We start from the raw sequence: 23092 nt of genomic DNA, 5'->3' as shown, positions 1-23092 counted from the left end.
GCATGTTTGTGCGCGTGTGATGTAATAGTTTACACAATAATAGAATTGTAAACGTATTCCCATGCTCGAGTAAATGGTTAACGTTGTGTGGATTACGCTATAACATTTTCTGCCAACGCAAGCGTTAAAGAAAGATATCTAGAATTCAGTACTGGGCGCTGTCCAAAATTGATGCTGCCGCGTCGCGTCGAATCTATGATGCTCTGTTCGTGGTGCTGAAATCCTTTGCGCTCTTGTTCTCTCTCCTTTTCTCTCTGTCCCTCCCTCCTTCCATCTCTCCTCTCTCCCTCCCTTGGTCCTCTCTCACATTCACAAAACCCTCTGTCATGGCGTCTTCCAACAATGTTACCCCCACCAACTGTAGCTGGTGGCCAATCTCAGCCATGGATGAAGACGGTGAAATAACAGATATGGAGAAAAGCGAAGAGCCAGCTATAGAGTCGAAACCTAGTTTCTCTAAAGACAAGCTTGTTTTGTATCACTGGACGCAGTCTTTCACCTCTCAAAAGGTAACACACCGACAGCATGAAAATGAAATGGAGGTGTTCCCGCTCTGTCTCTTACATATCATATCTGCTTTAGCTATACATTTTTTAATTCAATATATTAGATGTTTTATATATATAATGTTGTAGGCCTACACGTTTGTGTTATTTTATTTATTTTACATTTTGGCAATATTTCTCATACGAGACGTTATGAAACCTCTGCATCATCAGGTGTGGACATTTTCCTCGACATTGAATTATACGAGATGGATGATCAATATCTGTTATATTCCAATGGATTCGGTGATTAGAAGACGGTGTCTAATTCTAACAAGGCATATGCTATGTTTGGACAATTTTCGCCTCATTCATGAGAAATCAGGCTACACCTCCTGTGGTCCAAAATATGACAATGTAAATAATTGATTGAAAGTGAGGTATCTCTGTGAAAAACAAACAAAATGGAACATTTCAACCTTCCCTGTGCCTTTCTCTCAATGTAGTGCATATGTTGTTCAAAAATCTATTCATAGACTTGGCCATTTTTATTCCAATAGTATATAGGGCCCATCGTGAGCCTTTTTGATACAGATACCTTTCTCTAATGAGTGGTATACTACAGGATCAAGAGTTAGCCAGCTAACTAGACTAAATATTCTTGATATAACTTTTTACATACACAGAGTGTACAGTAGGAACACTTCATTTATCTGGCATGGACTCTACAAGGTGTGGAAAGCGTTCCACAGGGATGCTGGCCCATGTTGACTCCAATGCTTCCCACAGTTGTGTCAAGTTAGCTGGATGTCTTTTGGGTGGTGGACCATTCTTGATACACACAGGAAACTGTTGAGCGTGAAAAACCCAGCAGCGTTGCAGTTATTGACACACTCAAACCAGTGCACCTGGCAACTACTACCATACCGCGTTCAAAGGCACTTAAATCGTTTGTCTTGCCCATTCACCCTCTGAATGGCACACACACACACAATCCATGTCTCAATTGTCTCAAGTGGATTTAACAAGTGACATCAATAAGGGATCATAGCGTTCACCTGGATTCACCTGGTCTGTCTATGTCATGGAAAGAGTCCTTAGTGTTTTACAAACTCAGTGTATATTACGCATTTTGAATATAGAGACATAATTGTTTCGTTTTTCCCCCAAATGCACATATAGTGAACACAGGATCAACATTTAGCATCAATATGACATATAGAAACATCATGCAATGAAGCCAACATGTGGGCCAGTGTTGCTAGGTACCTGGTTAGACATCCGCTCTACACATCTGTTTGTATTGTGCTCAGCTAGCTTTGCTCCACTCCAAACCATTAGGCTATTGGCTCCAAACCACTCTGGGAGCTACTGCTGATCTGGTCCTGTTGTCACTCAACAGTAACAGTAAACATCATTTAAACGTCATTGTCGAGGGTTCCACATAGAGAGGTTGCATTCCTTAACGTTTCGACAGTCCTACATCTTAATAGAGTAGCCTAAAACTGTCATTCGGCAAAGTGTACTATGTACAACTTGAGGTTGCTGTTAATGATGGTTTAGGCGGCATTGGATTTGAGATAATGAACAGGGAATGTTAGGATACCCTGGTTCCTCTGTCCTCTCAGCACCAATATACAGTATGTGGCCAACAAACAGGCAAATGTGTTTTATATTTGAGTATGCCATAAAAAGTACATCAATTTATGTCCTTGCACAATTCACATGATCCATATAGGGATTTTGGTCAAACCAAGGAGGACTAAGACAGATGTCCAAGTCACTGCAAATATAGCTGAAACAGGCCAAAAAAATTGCTCTGTCATTGCATTAACCTGTACAAACCTGTTTTTCTTGATATCTTTAGAAAATCATCAATGTATGTAAACTATATCTCAATCTCTCTTAATGTAGTTCATTTAATCATTGATCCACCTGACATACAGTAAATGATCGATTGTGCACAAGAGGAATGATATAGCATGAGTTTGATACCTTAAGGTTACGGCATCATCTGACGCAATTGAAGAGAAATACTTCACTGTCATTCTTAACTGCTGCAGAAGGTTGGAGATTTACACCTTTGTCACTACAGTATACCCCAGAGCCTGTAAGTCTCTACTGCTAGATCTTATACAGTAGTCCACACTCAGATGTCAGTGAGTCCAACTCAGGTGTCAGTGGATCCCTGGGTCAGATATAGAGATCTCTATTGCTATCTATGGTTCTGGTGTTCCAACTCAGCTGTCAGTGGTTATCAGTGACAGGGCCGATTACATAGCATATGAACACATCAGTTGAGGGCCTCTTGGAGGTCGGGGCACCGACAGATAGCATATTATGAGCACGTTGGTTGGGGACCCCCTGCATATGACGCTGCTGATTATTATCTATCCTATTGCCCTAACTACAGTGCATTTGGAAAGTATTCAGACCCCATGACTCTGCAGCACTCCACCATTCAGGCCTTTATGGTAGAGTGGCTAGACAGAAGCCACTCCTCAGTAAAAGGAACATGACAGCCTGCTTGGAGTTTTCCAAAAGGCACCCAAAAGGACTCTCAGATCACGAGAAACAAGATTCTGTAGTCTGATGAAACCAATATTGAACTCTTTGGCCTGAATGCCAAGCGTCACGTCTGGAGGAAACCTGGCACCATCCCTAAGGTGGTGGCAGGGAATGGGAGACTAGTGGGAGACTATATAGATAGAGATTAATAGTAAAGTATGATGATGAAAACCGTCTCTAGAGCGCTCAGGACCTCAGATTGAGGTGAAGGTTCACCTTCCAACAGGACAACGACCCTAAGCACACAGCCAAGACAGTGCAGAAGTGGATTCGGAACAATTCTCTGAATGTCCTTGAGCCAGAGCCCGGAATTAAACCTGATCGAACATCTCTCGAGAGACACAAGCTGAAAATAGCTGTGCAGTGACTCTCCCCATCCAACCTGACAGAGCTTAAGAGGATCTGCAGAGAAGAATGGGAGAAACTCCCCAAATACAGGTGTGCCAAGCTTGTAGCGTCATACCCAACTGACTCAAGGCTGTAATCACTGCCAAAGGTGCTTCAACAGAGTGTTTATTTAATTTAACTAGGCAAGTCAGGCAAGAACAGTTAAGAACAATTCTTATTTTCAATGACAGCCTTGTTCAGGGGCAGAACGACAGCTCGGGATTCGACAAGTCCAACGCTCTAACCACTAGGCTACCTCAGAGTACTGAGTAAAGGGTCTGAATACTTACTGTATGTAAATGTGATATTGAAGTTTTTTATTTTCAATACATTTGCAAAAATGTTTAAAAAAACTGTTTTTGCTTGGTCATGATGGGGTATTGTGTGTAGATTTTAAAAAAATCCATTTTAGAATGAGGCTGTAACGTAACCAACCAAATGTGGAAAAAGTTAAAGGGTCTGAATACTTTCCGATGCACTGTATATATACATATCTACCTCAATTACCTCACACCCCTGCACACCAACTCCGTACTGGTACCCTGTGTATATAGCCAAGTTATTGTTACTCATTGTGTATTTATTCCTTGTGTTATTATTTTTCTATGATGTCAATGTTTTCTCTCTCTGCATTGTTGGTAAGGGCCCGGACACCTGTTGCCCGGAAGTGAGCGTTTCACTGTTTGTTTACACCTGTTGATTACAAAGCATGTGACAAATAAAATGTGATTTGAACACATCAGTTGAGGGGCCCTCTGGAGGTTGGGGAATTTAGGAATTTAGCTTTAAAATTGGAGAACAAAAAATGTTCTGCCCCATGGTGAAATGTGTAGAATTGCAGGAAATCTGCTTTAAATGAGGTGGGGGAATTTAGGAATTTAGCTTTAAAATTGCAATAAAAAACTGTGCTAGTATGGCCCTGGTCAGTGAGTTTATGATGCGGAGTTAATGTTAAGGTGCAATTAATAGTCTGGTTAGTAGAGTTAGATTGGTACATTTGCTGCAACCATATGATTGAGGAATATTTGTCATCTTTGAATCGTTGTTCTGGTTGAGTATATACCCTAATAATTCTCTACAGTCCTCTACTTCAGCTACTGTTTAAGTTTCATGCTGTTACATAGGTAATCAGTGATGGGACTTGTTGCAGTAAGTTGAGCAAGCTACAAGGTCTTCCTGTTCTGTCTCACGCACCAGTCTTCCTCCCTCTGTGCACAATAGCGTGGGGACAAGGTTACCCTGTACTAGACAGGGGTTGTAATAATTCCTAGGCTTGAACTTTTTAATAATTTGATGCACTCACACTCACACTTTGCGACGTTTTGTTATAATTTGTCTGGCCATGTACAACAAACCCATGGCCCCCTCAACCTCCACAGTGTAATTCATATTCTTTCTACAATAGCCGTCTACGGAGCTTGGCATGGCTTTTAATAAGACACTGTAAATGTATACTGTCTGCCTCACAGAAGCCCTTTTAGTTCGTATTGAGCACACCAACACATCATTATTTTGCTTGGGATTATGAACACAAAAGATAAAGGGGCCTACATCTGGCAGTGATGCATGAACGGTACTTTCTCCTAAGGACTTTGAACATCCTGTTTCATGCCTGTCTGTACTTGTGTAGAGCAGGCTTCTCTGCTCTAGGGCGTGCAGTTGGTTGGAAAGAAACAGATAATTGTTTCCTTTTAAAATTGTTCTCCAACAAAACATTGTACAAGTAGCAACAATAAGCTAAATTGCGAATGCAACTTAAAATTGTATTTCTTATGTTAACCCTTGTAGACCTGAAGGGATTTCCCTCTTAGATTCACTTCACTAGCACATATTTGTAAAAAGATTGTAATAACAAGGACCATCAAGAGTACTGATTGCGCAAAGCCACAAAAAAAACTGAATTGAGCTAAGAGATGAAGGTGTAACTTGCGTCTCTGAAGATGAAATGTAGATTTCGCTATGAGACGAAGATGTAACTCGAGTGTTTCTCTGTGTTTCGTCCAGGTGCGTCTGGTGATCAATGAGAAGGGTCTGCTGTGTGAAGAGAGAGACGTAAGTCTCCCTATAGCCGAGCACAAGGAGCCCTGGTTCATGAGGCTCAACCTGGGGGAGGAGGTGGCCGTCTTCATCCACGGAGACACCATCGTCTCAGACTACAACCAGATTATAGAGTACCTAGAGGCTCATTTTGGGGGAGGTATTGCCTTTCAGAGTACTTGATCTTTTTCCTTTAAGGTTACTTTAGGGTCTCTTTTCATCCATGATGTTACAGTAGTGACTGCATAGCAAACAGTATACAACCAGGTCATAGCGATGGCCTACCTAGAGACTAACTTGGGGATGTACTGCTTTTCCGGGCTACGTCTTTATTAGTAACCATAAACAGTGTTCACCAGGTTATTGAATACTTACAGACGGAATTGTGAACAGTTGTGAACAGAGATACATCTAATTGGCCAATCTTGTGGTTCACTGCAGCTCAAGGATCAATGATCGTCCATGACATTAAGTCAGTGACTGGCTGGCGGCTGCATAGCAAAGAGTAGAGACGTTTTGAGGTTTCTATTAAGGCATTAAGGTTGCTATTTTAATGTTCGTAAACCGTGTTAAGCTATTTTTTCATCAGGGAAGTGTAATTCAACCCAGATACTAACTGTATTCTGTGCGCCATGTTTTTCTCAGTATATCACGTGTCCTATCATGGTCCTTTGGGTCATTTGCGGTGGTGGTTGTGGGTCGTTATGTAATGTCCCGAGAGAATGGCTCCAGTAAGGCCTGCAGGGATACAGTATTTACCATGGCCAATGGATGAAGGACTTCCTCTTACTTCAGATCGAGACACTTCACACTCACCCATCCATGACAGAGAGGCTTGATGCTATAGAAGGGCGACTATACTGATTTCAGATTTCAGTTGCAACAGATGTGCTCCAATGATTTCTCTCATGTCATTAATGTCCATTTGTAACTTTCAAGCTCTTATTTTATTTTAAACAGATGTAGCTATTTGTCTTTAATGACATTTTGATTATTTTCAGTTTATATTAATGTTCAATATGGCTGTTGAGTAACAGATGTGTTCAGCAGGGACCAGTGTAGCAAAACATTTAGCATAGTATATGTCAGAGTAGTTTATCTCCCTGTTTCACTTTGTTGAAAAACTTTTTAGCCCTACTGAACACGACCCAGACCTCATGCTCATTTTAAAGAGGATGTGTCATCCAGCTGCTTGATTTACAGATATTGTCTCCAATTCTGTGTACTTTCTAATGCCCCCATGCCAAAGGGGACTGGAGTTGGCCTAGGAAGTGTAGATGAAGCAGCAGAGACAATCCTGTCATAGTAAAGGACAGGAAATCTAGTGCCAAGTCAACTCAAGTTAGCCTATTGTTGAAATCCTACCTCTAGCAAGGTGAAATCCACTGTCATATCACTTACTATTTTATGGTAGCTAAGCACTAGCCTGACGCCTCACACTAAGTTCTTACGCTGTTCTGTCATTCGCTACAGACTTTAGTGTGAAACTGCCATCATTGAATGTCGTTTGAGTGACGTTGTTTATGGTGAAAACAAAGTCATCGGCAATTGGATCGCCTCTAACCAATCACAGTATTAAAGCCAATTATGTACTTCGAAAACACCGCTTCAACCACGTGTTCTGGCTCTGGCCCAACCCATTCGTTTTCTGGGACCAATCAGACGCCGTGAATGTGTTCGCATTCGGTGAAGGGTTGGGGAGAAATACCGCGTTCAAAACAACTGGGAACTCTCCAACTTCAAACTTCATTGCGTTCAAGACAACTGCTAATTCTGAAAAAAAAACTAGCTCAGACTGGGATTGTTTTTTTAAAACGGTCATGTAACACAGAATTCCAAGTCGGAAACTCTGGCATCTTTCTATAGTTCCGACTTGAAGATCACTGACGTCATGATCTGACCTCGTTTTTTTCCAGAGTTCCCAATTGTCTTGAAAGCACCATATGGTCATATCCAGACTCCTTGAGGAGGAAAAACAAGTTTGTGGGCGTGGCGTAGCATTTTAGCAGAGCAAGGAGTCTGGGTAGCCAGGCAAGCTGAACCTTAATCTCTCTTTATGCTCTCCTTATGCTTTCTCAGGGAGAATCTTGTTTTGGTATTTTGTCAGCAGTGTCCCATTTGCTTGCCATGTATCAGAGTGAGATGTGACTGGGCAGTAAAACATAGTGAGTTCAGTGGGTTCTCTCCAGTGCGACATTTTATTGTGCACCATCATCATGTTGGCACGAGGTGCAGCAGTGCTGTGGCTGTGCCCAAGCCAAGGCCATGCCCCTGTTTGTGTTCTGTTTGAGGATGGGTTCTTAGCGCTGCAGCAGAGCGCACCAGCAGCAGACCTCCAGAGCCAAGCCACGTACGGCCACAGCCATGCCCAAGTCGACCTGTTGGGCCTGGACTGATTAGTCAGCAGTCTGCCGGGTGCAGCTCCAGGCCTCCAGCTCCACCTTAAAGACACACAACCAGATTAACAGCACAGACTGGAATATCCCCGAAATATGTGTCCCCACTCCCCGTCATCAGTCACAGCTTTCTGGCCAGCCCTCAGCAGCTCATAGCCTACCTAAACTAGCTCGTATTTTAATCTAAAGTAAAAACACATAGCTATTTGTTGATCTTGCGGAATGTTTGCTTCTGGTTCTGCATATTGGCCTATGTATCCCATTGTCAGAAACAGGGTTGTAATTGAGCTTACTCCATTCACAGTAAAATCCCCTTTACACACCATTGTTAGGCTTTGTAAGTGGACTGTTGCACATAAAGTAAAGGCTGAAGTTGGTATACAGTGTTGTCTATTTATGTTACAGGCCTATATGTTAGAATACTATATGGTCCTATGTGTTACAATGCATTCGGAGAGTATTCAGACCCCTTGACTTTTCCCACATTTTGTTACGTTACAGCCATATTCTATATAGTCTCATTGGGTATGATGCTACAAGCTTGGCACACCTGTATTTGGGGAGTTTCTCCCATTCTTCTCCTCAGCTCTTCTCAAGCTCTATCAGGTTGGATGGGGAGCGTTGATGCACAGCTATTTTCAGGTCTCTCCAGAGATGATCGATATGGTTCGGGCCCTGGCTGGGCCACTCAAGGACATTCAGAGACTTGTCCCGAAAGCCACACCTGCATTGTCTTGGCTGTGAGCTTAGAGTCGTTGTCCTGTTGGAAGGTGAACCTTCACACCAGTCTGAGGTCCTGAGCGCTCTGGAGCAGGTTTTCATCAAGGATCTCTCTGTACTTTGCTCCGTTCATCTTTCCCTCGATCCTGACTAGTCTCTCGGTCCCTGCCACTGAAAAACATCCGAAACACCATAATGCTGCAACTACCATGCTTCACCGTAGGGATGGTGCCAGGTTTCCTCCATCTTGGTTTCATCAGACCAGAGAATCTTGTTTCTCATGCTTCCGTCTGGCACCTCTACCATAAAGGCCTGATTGGTGGAGTACTGCAGAGATGGTTGTCCTTCTGGAAGATTCTCCCATCTCCACAGAGGAACTCTGGAGCTCTGTCAGAGTGAGCATCGGGTTCTTGGTCACCTCTCTGACCAAGAATCTTCTCCCCTGATTGCTCAGTTTCGCCGGGTGGCCTGCTCTAAGAAGAGTCTTGGTGGTTCCAAACTTCTTAATTTATGAATGATGGAGGCCACTGTGTTCTTGGGGACCTTCAATGCTGCAGAAATGTTTTGGTACCCTTCCCCAGATCTGTGCATTGACACAATCCTGTCTCAGAGCTCTATGGACAATTTTTTTTGCTGCTCTGACATGCACTGTCAACTGTGGGACCCTATATAGACAGGTGTGTGCCTTTCCAAATCATGTCCAATCAATTGAATTTACCACAGGTGGACTCCAATCAAGTTGAAGGATGATCAATGGAAACAGGATGCACTTGAGCTCAATTTCAAGTCTCATAGCAAAGGGTCTGAATACTTGTCTAAAAAAAGTTTGCAAAAATGTCATTATGGGGTATTGTGTGTAGATTAATGAGGGGAAAATATATTTTCATCAATTTTAGAATAAGGTTGTAATGTAACAAAATGTGGAAAAAGTTAAGTGGTCTCAATACTTTCCGAATGCATTGTAAGGTTTGGCTGTAAATACCTCTGTCTGTGTGTACCTGGTTTCTTTTTAGAAACGGTGGCCCAGCTAATTCCCGATGCTGACTCTCCACTCCACGAGCGTGTGCAGCAGTACCGTGAGCTGCTGGACGGCCTGCCCATGGATGCTTACACACACGGCTGTATCCTGCACCCAGAGCTCACCACCGACTCCATGATCCCAAAGTATGCCACCGCTGAAATACGTAGTAAGTCAAGTCAAGTTCAGTGTAACCATTTACAATGAATTGTAAAATATTCACATACAGTTGAAGTGGGAAGTTTACATACACCCTAGCCAAATACATTTGAACTCTGTCTTTCCACAAATCCTGACGTTTAATCAGAGGAAAAATTCCCTGTATTAGGTCAGTTATGATCACCACTTTATTTTAAGAATGTGAAATGTCAGAATAATAATAGAGAGAATTATTTATTTGAGCTTTTATTCCTTTCGTCACATTCCCAGTGGGTCAGAAGTTTACATACACTCAATTAGTATTTGGTAGCATTGCCTTTAAATTGTTTAACTTGGGTCAAACGTTTCAGGTAGCCTTCCACAAGCTTCCAAAAATAAGTTGGGTAAATTTTGGCCCATTCCTCCTGACAGAGCTGTTGTAACTGAGTCAGTTTTGGCAAATCAATCCCAGGCCTCCTTGCTGGCACACGCTTTTTCAGTTCTTCCCACAAATGTTCTATAGGATTGAGGTCAGGGCTTTGTGATGGCCACTCCAATACCTTGACTTTGTTGTCCTTAAGCCATTTTACCACAACTTTGGAAGTATGCTTGTGGTCATTGTCCATTTGGAAGACCCATTTGCGACCAAGCTTTAACTTCCTGACTGATGTATTGAGATGTTGCTTCAATAAATCCACATAATTTTCCTCCTCATGCTGCCATCTATTTTGTGAAGTGCACCAGTCCCTCCTGCAGCAAAGCACCCCTACAACATGATGCTGTCACCCCCGTGCTTCAAGATTGGGATGGTGTTCTTCGGCTTGCAAGCCTCCCCCTTTTTCCTCCAAACATAACAATGGCCAAACAGCTCTATTTTTGTTTCATCAGACCAGAGGACATTTCTCCAAGAAGTACGAACTTTGTCCCCATGTGCAGTTGCAAACCGTAGCCTGGCTTTTTTTTATGGCGGTTTTGGAGCAGTTGCTTCTTCCTTGCTGAGCGGCTTTTAAGGTTATGTCGATATAGGACTCGTTTCACTGTGGAATTTGATACTTTTGTACGTGTTTCCTCCAGCATCTTCACAAGGTCCTTTACTGTTGTTCTGGGATTGATTTGCACTTTTCGCACCAAAGTACGTTCATCTCTAGGAGACAGAACGCGTCTCCTTCCTGAGCGGTATGATGGGTGCGTGGTCCCATGGTGTTTAGACTTGCATACTATTGTTTGTACAGATGATCTTGGTACCTTCAGGCATTTGGAAATTGCTCCCAAGGATGAACCAGACTTGTAGAGGTCTACAATTATTATTTTTTCAGAGATCCTGGCTGATTTCTTTTGATTTTACCATGATGTCAAGCAAAGGGGCACTGAGTTTGAAGGTAGGCCTTGAAATACATCCACAGGTACACCTCCAATTGACTCAAGTTATTTCAATTAGCCTATCAGAAACTTCTAAAGCCATGACATCATTTTTGGAATTTTCCAAGCTGTTTAAAGGCACAGTCATCTTCGTGTATGTAAACTTCTGACCCACTGGAATTGTGATACAGTGAATTATAAGTGAAATAATCTGTCTGTTAATTAACAATTGTTGGAAAAATTACTTGTGTCATGCACAAAGTAGATGTCCTAACCGACTTGCCAAAACTATAGTTTTTTAAAACTTCTTAGGGCTGCAATCCTGTTAACGGGATGATATGACAACAGCCAGTGAAAGTGCAGGGCGCCAAATTCAAAACAACAGAAATCTCATAATTAAAATTCCTCAAACATACATGTATCTTATACCATTTTAAAGGTAATATTGTTGTTAATCCCACCACAGTGTCTGATGTCAAATAGGCTCAGTGTCCAAGCCAAAGAAAAACTCAGCCATTTTTCCAGCCAAAGAGAGGAGTCACAAAAAGCACAGAGATAAAATGAATCACTTACCTTTGATGATCGTCATCAGATGACACTCATAGGACTTCATGTTACACAATACATGTATGTTTTGTTTGATAAAGTTCATATTTCTATAAAAAAATCGGAGTTTACATTGGCGCGTTACGTTCACTAGTTCCAAAAACACCCAGGGATTTTGCATAGCCACATCGATTCAACAGAAATACTCATCATAAAGGAATATGATAATACAAGTTATACACATGGAATTATAGATATACCTCTCCTAGATGCAACGCTGTGTCAGATTTCAAAAAAACTTTACGGAAAAAGCAAATCATGCAATAATCTGAGACGCAGCTCAGAAAATAAATAACATTTTCCGCCATGTTGGAGTCAACAGAAACCAGAAATCACATTATAAATATTACCTTTGATGATCTTCATCAGAATGCACTCCCAGGAATCCTAGTTCCACAATAAATGCTTGATTTGTTCAATAATGTCCATTATTTATGTCCAAGTAGCTACTTTTGTTAGCGCGTTAGGTACACATATCCAAACGCTCGTGCAGGTCCCGCCTAACTTCGGACAAAAACTTCAAAAAGTTATATTACATGCTGAAGAAACATTTCAAACTAAGTATAGAATCAAACTTTAGGGTGTTGTTATCATAAATCTTCAATAAAGTTCCAACCGGAGAATTCCTTTGTGTCTAGAGAAGCAATGGAACGCAGGTCGATATCATGTGGAATGCGCATGACCAGGAAATGGCTCTCTGCTAGTAACCTGACTCATTCAGCTCTTATTCAGGCCCACAACACAGTAGAAGCCTCATTCAAGTTTCTAAAGATGGTTGGAAGCCCTAGGAAGTGCAACTTCATCCATATCCCACTGTGAATTCAATAGGGCCTGGGTTGAAAATCGACCAACCTCAGATTTCTCACTTCCTGTTTGGATTTCTTCTAAGGTTTTTGCCTGCCATATGAGTTCTGTTATACTCACAGACAACATTCAAACCTTTTCAGAAACGTCAGAGTGTTTTCTAACCAATACTAATAATACTATGCATATATTAGCAACTGAGACTGAGGAGCAGGCCGTTTACTCTGGGTACCTCTGGGCACCTTTCATTCAAGCTACTCAATACTGCCCCTTCAGCCATAAGAAGTTTCACAAGAAATTCGTGGAGTGGTTGAAAGACGAGTTTTAATGACTCCAACCTAAGTGTATGTAAACTTCCGACTTCAACTGTAGTATGAACTAAATTATTTTGAGATGTTTATCAGTAGACCACAAAAATGCATACATGCTAGGCCCGTGCACATTGTAATAATATCATATTGAATATAAACAGAGTTCATGATCCGCAATATCCCAAAACAAAATGAAAACTGATATAATTATCCATTACCATTCGGCGTTCTCACAACACTTTCATGTTAACAAGTTGTCATGAACCAAATTACGCTGTCCAATTTCACCTTGTTTATCATTAAAATCCATCAAATTGAATTGAAGCAATGTCACTCATTCTCTGTATGCGATATTAGGTCATTGAGTCCGCACTCAGTACATGAATCCTTACTTCATGGACGTGTTGTGTAAATCAAGGCTAGTCCAGCCAAAAGCCTGCAGTGGAATATATTAACCAGGAAACCCCATGCCCTGTGTTGATGTCTCTTAAATAAACTTGCTTTATTTGTTGTTTGAGGCGGCACACCAATGTTTATATTTAATCCGAGTCATTCATGTGTTTTATGAACAACATGCTATCGACTTATATCTCACACTTTATAACTGAAATGGGTTGTCCTTGGGAAATGCAGATTTAATGGGATCTCTATTTGTAAATGGTGTATTTCTAATGAATTATACTCTTGTCAACTAGGCACATATACACTTGATCATTTGCTGTTATTGAACATCAACTCTCTGCCTTTGGTACTGTTTTAGACCGACAGTTGTGGTGACAGAAGGGTTTATCCGAGGTATTTACTCCAGTAGTCACTGACTATTGTCTCTTATCTCACTATTTCATCCAGGAGTCACTGATGTCTCTGTCTCTCTGTCCTCAGGACACTTGACCAACGCTGCGTCTGAGCTGATGAAGCTGGACCATGAGGAGCCCACTCTGACAGAGCCATACCTCTCCAAGCAGAAAAAACTAATGGTAAGACTGGCAGCATGGCACCACCAGACCGACCACAGGAGAAGCCTTAAAAGAGAGAAACATTACAGATGATTGTCACAATACAAACAATTGACCTTTCCATTCACTCTAAATACCATGTGTGTGTGTGTGTGTATCTGTGTTTTAAAGGCATATAACAATTTCTTTAAATGAGCATGGCCTTACAAGATTGTTAAGATGAGGTGATACTGTTCTTACTCAAATGAACTGGTCACATTGACAACTGTAAGCAATATGAGCTGTAGTGTACATTTCTATTACACAGAGCATCTCCAAAATGGTTGTTTTTGACAATGTTTCAGTGTGATGTAGGATAGATATTGCGCAATTACCCCAAGTGATTGTGTCAGGTTCTATGTTAGTTATTTGTTGACCCATAATATATCAACATGAATAGCTGCTACTGCCAGGGCCAACCTGCTGGCTAAAACAAATGGTTTCCCTTTAATGGCTTGGCTCTTCCTATCTTTAGTCAGTACTTATATAAAAATATGTTTATTTACCACTGTTGTTACCACTGTTACAAATAGGTTTATTTTCCTCTGTTATTGTATTCCAAGGGGACACAGACATGATTAGTTACTTGCTTGTGCCAGACGATGACATAGCACATGATAACTGGTAGGTCTTCTGTTGAAACCAGTGTCTCGGCAGATGTTGTCCATGTATGTTTCATGTGATCTTCCAAGAGGTATTGGCCCGTGAGAGGCTATCCATGGTGTGAGACTGAATATAGGCATAGAGATGGAGATGGGTTTCACATACACTATATATACAAAAGTATGTGGACACCCTTTCAAATGAGTGGATTTGGCTATTTCTGCCACACCCGTTGCTGACAGGTGTATAAAATTGAGCATAAACCATGTATTCTCCATAGACAGACATTGACAATAGAATGGCCTTACTGAAGAGCTCAGTGACTTTTAACGTGGCTCCGTCATAGGATGCCATCTTTCCAACAAGTCAGTTTGTCAAATTTTTGCCCTGCTCGAACTGCCCCGGTCAACGGTAAGTGCTGTTATTGTGAAGTGGAAACGTCTAGGAGCAAAGTGGTAGGCCACACAAGCTCACAGAATGGAACCGCAGAGAGCTGAAGCGCGTGTACTGTATTGTGATATAGGATTACTCTTGTGCTCACAGGCAAAAATATTGGACCATGACAATGTCAGCTACCTGAAGAAGATCCTTGGCGAGTTGGCGATGGTACTAGATCAGGTGGAGGCCGAGCTAGAAAAGAGGAAAATCGAGTACAAAGGTAAGGGGAGATTATTGTCCCCCTCGATGAAATCGGGGAGGGGACTGTGGACCTGCCTCTGTCCATATGATTGTCAGACGCAATATCTCAGACAGCGCTGGCCTGATTTTGACGAAACTTGGGTGAATGATGTGTCTTGCCATGGCGATCCGGTATTTACAGAATTACACTCATTGGCCCAAGGCGGAAGATATAGTAATTAACTGAAATTTGTTAGTTACACGGGGTGGGGCCCATTTGTGGGGGACGACATGTTTACTGTTGCCATGTTATTTATGTTTATGTCCTTCAGTTCAGACATTACCAAACATATTCTGTTTTATTTTCCTAGCCTGGTTCCAGATCTGTTCTATCTTGCCAACTACAAATACAGTGGCAAGAAAAAGTATGTGAACCCTTTGAAAATACCTGGATTTCTGCATAAATTGGGCATAAAATTTGATCTGATCTTCATCTAGGTCACAACAATAGACAAACACAGTCTGCTTAAACTAATAACACACAAACAATTATACATTTTCACGTCTTTATTGAACACACCATGTAAACATTCACAGTGCATGGTGGAAAAAGTATGTGAACCCTTGGATTTAATAACTGGTTGACCCTCCTTTGGCAGCAATAACCTCAACCAAACATTTTCTGTAGTTGCAGATCAGACCTGCACAACGGTCAGGAGGAATTTTGGACCATTCCTCTTTACAAAACTATTTCATTTCACCAATATTCTTGGAATGTCTGGTGTGAACTGCTCTCTTGAGGTCATGCCACAGCATCTTAATCAGGTTGAGGTCAGGACTCTGACTGGGCCACTCCAGAAGGTGTATTTTATTCTGTTGAAGCCAGTCTGTTGTTGGGTCATTGTCCTATTGCATCACCCAACTTCTGTTGAGCTTCAATTGGCAGACAAGATAGCCTAACATTCTCCTGCAAAATGTCTTGATAAACTTGGGAATTTATTTTTCCGTCAATGATAGCAGGCTGTCCAGGGCCTGAGGCAGCAAAGCAGACCCAAACCATGATGCTCCCTCCACCATACTTTACAGTTGGGATGAGGTTTTGATGTTGGTGTGCTATGCCTTTTTTTCTCCACACAGTGTTGTGTGTTCCTTCCAAACAACTCAACTTTAGTTTCAACTGTCCACAGAATATTTTGTCAGTAGTGCTTTGGAACATCCAGGTGGACCTTGGCAAACTTCAGACCTGAGCAATGTTTTTTTTTGGACAGCAGTGGCTTCTTCCGTGTCCTCCCATGAACACAATTCTTGTTCAGTGTTTTACGTATCGTCGTCTCGTCAACAGAGATGTTAGCATGTTCCAGAGATTTCATAGGTCTGTAGCTGACACAACCTCAAACTATGTTTGTCTATTGTTGTGGTGAAGATCGGATCAAATTTGAAGACCAATAAATGCATAAATCCAGGTAATTACAAAGGGTTCACATACTTTTCCTTGCCACTGTACTATGGTCATATAAGAGTTGACAAGACAGCACACATATCTGGGACAAGGCTACTTCATACCACTCTGCTACAGTATGATGTTTTCTTTTCCCTTTGGCAGGTCAAAAGTGTGAGTTGTGGCTATGTGGACCGGAATTTACACTAGCTGATGTCTGCCTGGGAGCCTTGTTGCACAGGCTTAAGTTCTTGGGACTCTCCAAGAAATACTGGGAGGACGGCAGCCGACCCAACCTCCAGTCCTTTTTCGAGCGGGTGCAAAAACGCTACGCTTTCCGCAAGGTTTTGGGCGACATCCACACAACCCTCCTGTCAGCAGTTCTACCTAACGCATTCCGAATGGTAAAAAAGAAGCCGCCATCTTTTTTCGGGGCCTCTTTCCTCATGGGCTCTCTGGGAGGGATGGGATACTTTGCCTATTGGTTTTTAAAAAAGAAATATGTTTAGTGAACGCCCCCACCTCCTTGTGTTAAATGTCTGTGTATTTGTGTGATGTTTCAACTTTTCTGTAATGTTTTACGACAGCAGGAAAATATGAATCTATATAGAGAACACTATTACTTACCTGGGTGAACAAAGAATATACAAACATTCCATACACAAAGGAATTCTTAACAGCAATTTTTTCTGGTATTCAATGCCTTCATCTATTTAATTTCTGGTCTATCGATCAACATGTTACTTTCTCATTAGCTCATTTTGGAGACATGCTTTAGGTTCAGTTATATTGAATTATGGTCATATTCCCAACATATGAGAGAGCCAGACATAATGTTTTGACATTGCATCACCATACCCAAAGTGGGGCTCATCCACAATCTGCATGTACTAAAGATTTATTAAAGGGATATTTCTGGATTTTGACAATGAGGTCCTTTATCTACTTCCCAAGAGTCAGATGAACTTGCGGATAACATTTTTATGTCAACGTATCCAGTATAAAGGAAGCTTGAGGTAGTTTTGCGAGCCAATGCTAACTAGCGTTAGCACAATGACTGGAAGCTAACAGACACCATTAGACTTCCAGTCATTGCGCTAACGCTAGCAAGCAATTGCACTCACGCTAGTTAGCAACTTCATTCAAACTGCACGCAGCGACATAAAAATGGTATCCACGAGTTCATCTGACTCTGGGGAAGATGATAAAGGGCCTTATTGGTAACATCCTGAAATATCCCCTTTAATACAATTTTCCATCATTGTTTTGGCGTTCACCTATTGCCCTTCACTCCTCTGTTGGCCTGGGGTTTCCGTTATTAAAACCCAGTCAATTGACATGATGAACACTGATACTGAACTTCGGATACTTCCTGTGCTGCCAAAAACTGCCAGATGAGACGTTAGGATAGCAAGACATCCAGTCAGTCCCAATTAGCTCCCTATCCCTTGGCCATAACTGTTGTTTGCAGATCTGTAAGCTCCACGACGACACTGCTTATACCTACCCAGACCCTTCAGATATGCAAACATTGGGCAAGAGGGAATGGTTCGGGAATGATTTGGGATCGGCTGAACCAACCAAATACAGACACTACCTTTAGAGCACCACGAAAACATATGCGCTCCATCCATTCATTCATTAATAAAAGGTGATTCTCATTTCTCACACCACAGCTTTAAACTGATCATAAACTGATCCTTGAAAGTCAGAGGTATGATGGAGAAATACTAAAAGGGTAAATTGAGCCCTCCGCAATATTGAGCGGGGAATCAGTCAGTGGCCTTTAACAGTGCCCCTATAGAGTGCTTATGAAATTCTACATTGTTCAGTTAAAAACTCACATGGATAGCTGACATTTGTTTGATTCCAGTTCAGCTAACTAACCTTTTTGTTTATTTTGTTATATGACTGGTATAAATAGGCATTTAACTTAAACTTCTAAAACCTAAACCTCTTATAAAACCCCCTCTGGAGTCTGACTGAACTATACAATGTTCCCCTCTATTCAGGAGTGCTAGCATGCACAAAGACGAATGTGGAACGTTAGCAGGGTTTGCATTGTATGATTACAATTTATTTATATTTAAATGAGGTCGGGGTAAAAAAGAAACACAGGACAAGATGCAACACAGGAAGCTCCAGTTCTGTTTTTCAACAGAACCAGAATCTCTTTCTCAAAAGCCTTTCCTCACGTCCTCTCTCTCCCTCCTTGTCAAAATGTCAGAGGGAATCCAGGAGAAAGGAGAGCATTAAACGAGAAGAGCTGAGGAATCTTGGATCTTCAGCTCTATTTCAATTGCTTAAACATCCGTCCACTCCTTGCCAAGGCATGGGAAACAACTGAGAAATATACTTTTTCTTTTCAAGGTGTTTTGAGGAAGAGAAAATACTTGAGATTCATTCACTTTGAGTGAACAGAGTAACTGTGCAGATGGTTGTTAACAGACTGCATGGCTGATTACTACTGAGATGGGGCCTGGAAGAGGATTCTGAACCAAAGACAATGACCAATGTTTCATTAGCAATGTGTCAGCTGTGTGGGATATCTATGTCCTAAATTGCACCCTGTTCGCTATGTAGTGCACTCATGTTGACAAGGGCCCATATGGCTCTGGTCAAAACTAGTGCACTAGGTAAGGAATAGGGTGCAATTTTTGGATTTGGCCCTACCTAATGGTTTCACTTTTTTACTTCTCCTTGTCAAGACACACTTGGGGCCGGTTTCCTCGACACAGATAAAGCCTAGTCCCGTACTAAATAGCATACTCAATGGAGAATCTTCATTGAAATAACTGTTTAGTTTAGGACAAGGTTTAGGTTTATTCTTTGTCTGGGAATCCAGACCTACAAGTTTGTCTGAAAACTGGAAGTTGAGAAGTTACAGTTCATCATCACGTTTGTGTTTGTTGGTGACAAAAAGAAATCTGTGCAGAAGAACTGTAAAAACAAAATGATTCACAATATGTTGAGCTTTGGAGATCTATATAATGGAAAGAACATGACTCCAGCAGTCACTTGTATAAGAACAATAACATAAAATGGCACAGGTCTGAATATTTTAAGTTGAAGCTGTTTTTAAAGTTGGAAGTAAGCAAGGTAACACATTTGACAGTTTGCCTAGTACTCAACTTATACATACATTGTCTTTCATTATTAGCCATACAGTAGTTTAACACAAGTGTCTACAATCCACTTCATTTTGTTTTTTCTTCTTGCACTATTGTGGCTTCTCCTGGGACTTTCACTGACACATAAACTGTAACACTGTCTGGGTGAAATGTCAGAGACCAATTGAGAAATAACTTAATATGTTTCATTAGAACAAGCACCATTGTCACCGATAATGATCTACTTCTTACAACTGAAAAATGAATCCCTGCAAATAAGGTCTGTAATTCATATGGCTCACAGAACTCTCGAGACAATGAATTCATCAAGTTGAGTACTCTTAGTCATTATTTGTGGGCATATTACACAATAGTATTTCTTATTTTTATAAACATGCATTTATTTAGAGTGCACTATGTTTGTTCATAAGCCTTAATTTCTTCAGTTGCCATCAACAAAAAAATGTATTATGAAATTGAAAAATAGAAATTGGAGAATATAAACTTATTTCAACACTTCAATTGAATGTAATGTATTTTCTCTATTATTTTATCATCTTTTTTTCTCACAAACAAAACAGACAATATCCTCATTGTTAAGAAGTGTATTTGAGTGCACAGTCATGCAATCTACTTAAAATACAATTAAATTTGCAATAAATATACTTGTACATCATACTCAATATTCCATGTCCCTAGGTAGTGCTGAGAATAAACAAATGCACCTATAGCTAGTAGTAGCATTGATATGATTAGAATCCTTTGGTTCTGGAAAGAATTGTGTGTTGTCCTTAATGATTTGTATAACAAAATGAAATAGCTAGGCTACAATTTTGGCTGACTGTATTTCGGCCTTATGAATAAAGCAATGTTGATTGAGAGCTGCTGGACATTTGAGACATCTGGAAATCTGTACAACTAGCTCCAGAACTGATCTCATTTTTATTTGGAGGGTTGTGTGTTACAATCATTTTGTAGGCAAACCAAAATACCTTACAGATCAGCCTTATAGTATCTCGTTGTAAATGTAGTGGTCACTACATTTGCCATTGATAAACAAATTAAGCTACTTTATACATTTCTCTACAATAAATATTTCCACACAAATAAAACATTTGAAGCCAAAAACGTAAAACAAAAAATTACACCTTGACCACCAGAGTGGGGTGAATTATTATTATTTTCATCAGGTTTGGGTGAATTCCTTTTTCAATTCAGGAAGTAATGGTATGGACCCCAACTCTGGAGAAGACTAGCTAGCTGATAGGCCTGGACCGAGACGTCAACACCATGCACTGCAATGATCTCAGATTACTTCAGAGTCATTTTAAGAACACCAGCTGCCTACGGCCACATAGGGAGTAGGGACTGCATGCAAACCAACCCCGGACCCCTGTCCAAAATTACCCTTCTGAAGGAAAGACAACTTTAAATAGCAACAACGGTCAACACTGACCCTCAGAAGAATGTCAATGTTTTTAAATGTAATGTTTTGAAGGTGCCAAACGTTGCAGAGCCACACAGGAGTGCGAGAGTAGGATGTTTAGCCTAGTACTAAGTAGTGCTGATTTTAAGCGAGTCAACTCTGCTTTGTGGGCTTAAGTGGAAGACCAGGCGATAAGGGCTTTGGATACCATACCCGATACGTGACAAACCATGCCAGAATTCCAAAAACAGTCCCGAGACCGTTCTGCCAGAAATTATGAAAATACACAGAGGTACACATAAACATCCATATCCAGATGAATACTATTCCATTAAGGGACACGTATAACAGATCAAGAACAATGTTCCGATTCCTCTCCATGGTAGCCATAGGTGCCATTTCTTCAGCAATGATAAGTGCAGAGTACGAGAGAATGAACGAGTGTCCTGAGATGTCATAGCCGTCCCATTGACCCCCAGCATTCCTGCATCTCCACTTTGTGGTGAATTCTTTATGAGGGACTTGATCCCTGTGGCATGTACCGGTGGCATCTTCAATGTAGAAGAAGGTCTCGGTGAAGGTGTACCAAATGGCTGTGGCCACCACCAATGAGCTCATTCGCCGGAGGGCAAAGGTCAAGCTGTCTTTGTAGTATATGAGGAAGATGAATGGGGTCAACAGCAATAAAGTCCAGCCCCAGGACACTTTGACAAAATACCTGAAAGAGATATAGGAAGTGGTCATGTAAGAAGTAGCACAGACCGTTGATAATCAGACTCCACAGGCAAACTTGCTTGCTGACAAGTGTCTAGCCGTATGTAGGGTTTTCACCCATTACATTCGCCCACATTTGGCTCCGTGTAAACTCCAATAATCATTGCTTGCTAAACCTGTGTTGATATGCCCCTTCAAATAAAAAAGCCAGTTACTGTTAATGTTAAGTTTAGGCATCGGGACTATTAACAAAATTCCCCATGTCAGTAGATACTATACTATAGCTATCGCTAAAAGTATTTAACGTTAGTGTTTATGAATGGGGTAAGAGGAATTTGGTAAGTGGTTGTAGTTAGCTAACCTCTATGTTGCTCCTCCTTGTAACATTAAATAAATACGAAAAGACAAACTGGGGATATAGTTAGCTAACCTCTATGTTGCTCCTCCTTGTATTGTAACATTAAATTACAATTTGGCCCTAGTCGTGGCTGTGCTCGCAAGCAAGGGTTTGACACTTCTCATGCTAACGTTACCTAGCTAGCGAGCTTTCTATAGTTTGCTAACCGGTAGCGTTAGCTGACTCTACTTACATATTGAGAACATTTCTGCTGTTGCTAAAATATGTCTCCGGGACGAGCTGTGTCGATTTGACAAGGGATCCCACCATGGAAAGAACCAAGAAAGTCCACGGCAATTTAAGACGGACAAACGGTATCCTCCAAAGTGCCACAAACTTGTTGACGATGATATCCACGTCTGCCATGTTGCCACTTGGAACGAGAATGGCTGAGGGGATTGGTATGGTACACCGTGACATCAGCCCTCTGTAGACAATGAACTCTATGAGCGTTGCGTTTCAGCATTTCAGACATTTCTCCAAAAGTATACATTGATTTGAATGAGTTGATCATTTGATTAATATCTTGGCAATTGCCAAGCAACGACATTAAATACGTTTAATTGTGGTACATGTGGCGTTTAATGACTAATGTAGAATGGTGGGAGGGGGAACAAGTTACTTTTTTGTAATTTTTCATACATCGCATGTTCAGAGTACGGTTTCAAAGTTACGAAGACAAGGGCAAAAGCTTCTTCTTCTGAGGTTCAACGGCAGTTGGAATCCAATTTGTTGCATTACCGCCACCTACTGCACTGCAGTACAACTCCTTTATACTTTGCTTGAAAAATAAAAATGTACTAAATAAATACCCTTCTAACACTACACTCACTAATCTCAAAATGATATAAAATACAAATAACACCACCCTCAAATCAAATTTTATTGGTTACATGCACATGGTTAGCAGATGTTCATGGAGGGTAGAAAAATGCTTGTGCTTCTAGTTCCAACAATGCAGT

General features: G+C 41.1%; 1 protein-coding gene and 1 pseudogene across 1 annotated transcript; one reads left to right on the top strand and one right to left on the bottom strand.

Annotated features, from left to right (window-relative positions):
• The first annotated feature begins 73 nt into the window (after positions 1–73).
• Positions 74–18690, top strand: LOC115101693 (ganglioside-induced differentiation-associated protein 1-like 1; annotated as a pseudogene).
• Positions 18691–20183: 1493 nt separating this feature from the next.
• LOC115102510 (acyl-coenzyme A diphosphatase FITM2-like) lies at positions 20184–22722 on the bottom strand. The gene is made up of 2 exons (XM_029622547.2): positions 22324–22722; positions 20184–21737 (listed from the first exon to the last, which is right to left on the bottom strand). Exons 1-2 carry the CDS (start codon positions 22548–22550, stop codon positions 21173–21175), a joined length of 792 nt encoding a protein of 263 aa, XP_029478407.1. The 5' UTR covers positions 22551–22722; the 3' UTR covers positions 20184–21172.
• Between the last annotated feature and the right edge of the window lie 370 nt (positions 22723–23092).

The sequence above is a fragment of the Oncorhynchus nerka genome, linkage group LG20, assembly GCF_034236695.1.
Source record: "Oncorhynchus nerka isolate Pitt River linkage group LG20, Oner_Uvic_2.0, whole genome shotgun sequence".
NCBI lineage: Eukaryota > Metazoa > Chordata > Actinopteri > Salmoniformes > Salmonidae > Oncorhynchus > Oncorhynchus nerka.
The sequence above is the reverse complement of the archived record's forward strand: the minus strand, read 5'-3'. Positions and strand labels throughout refer to the sequence as shown.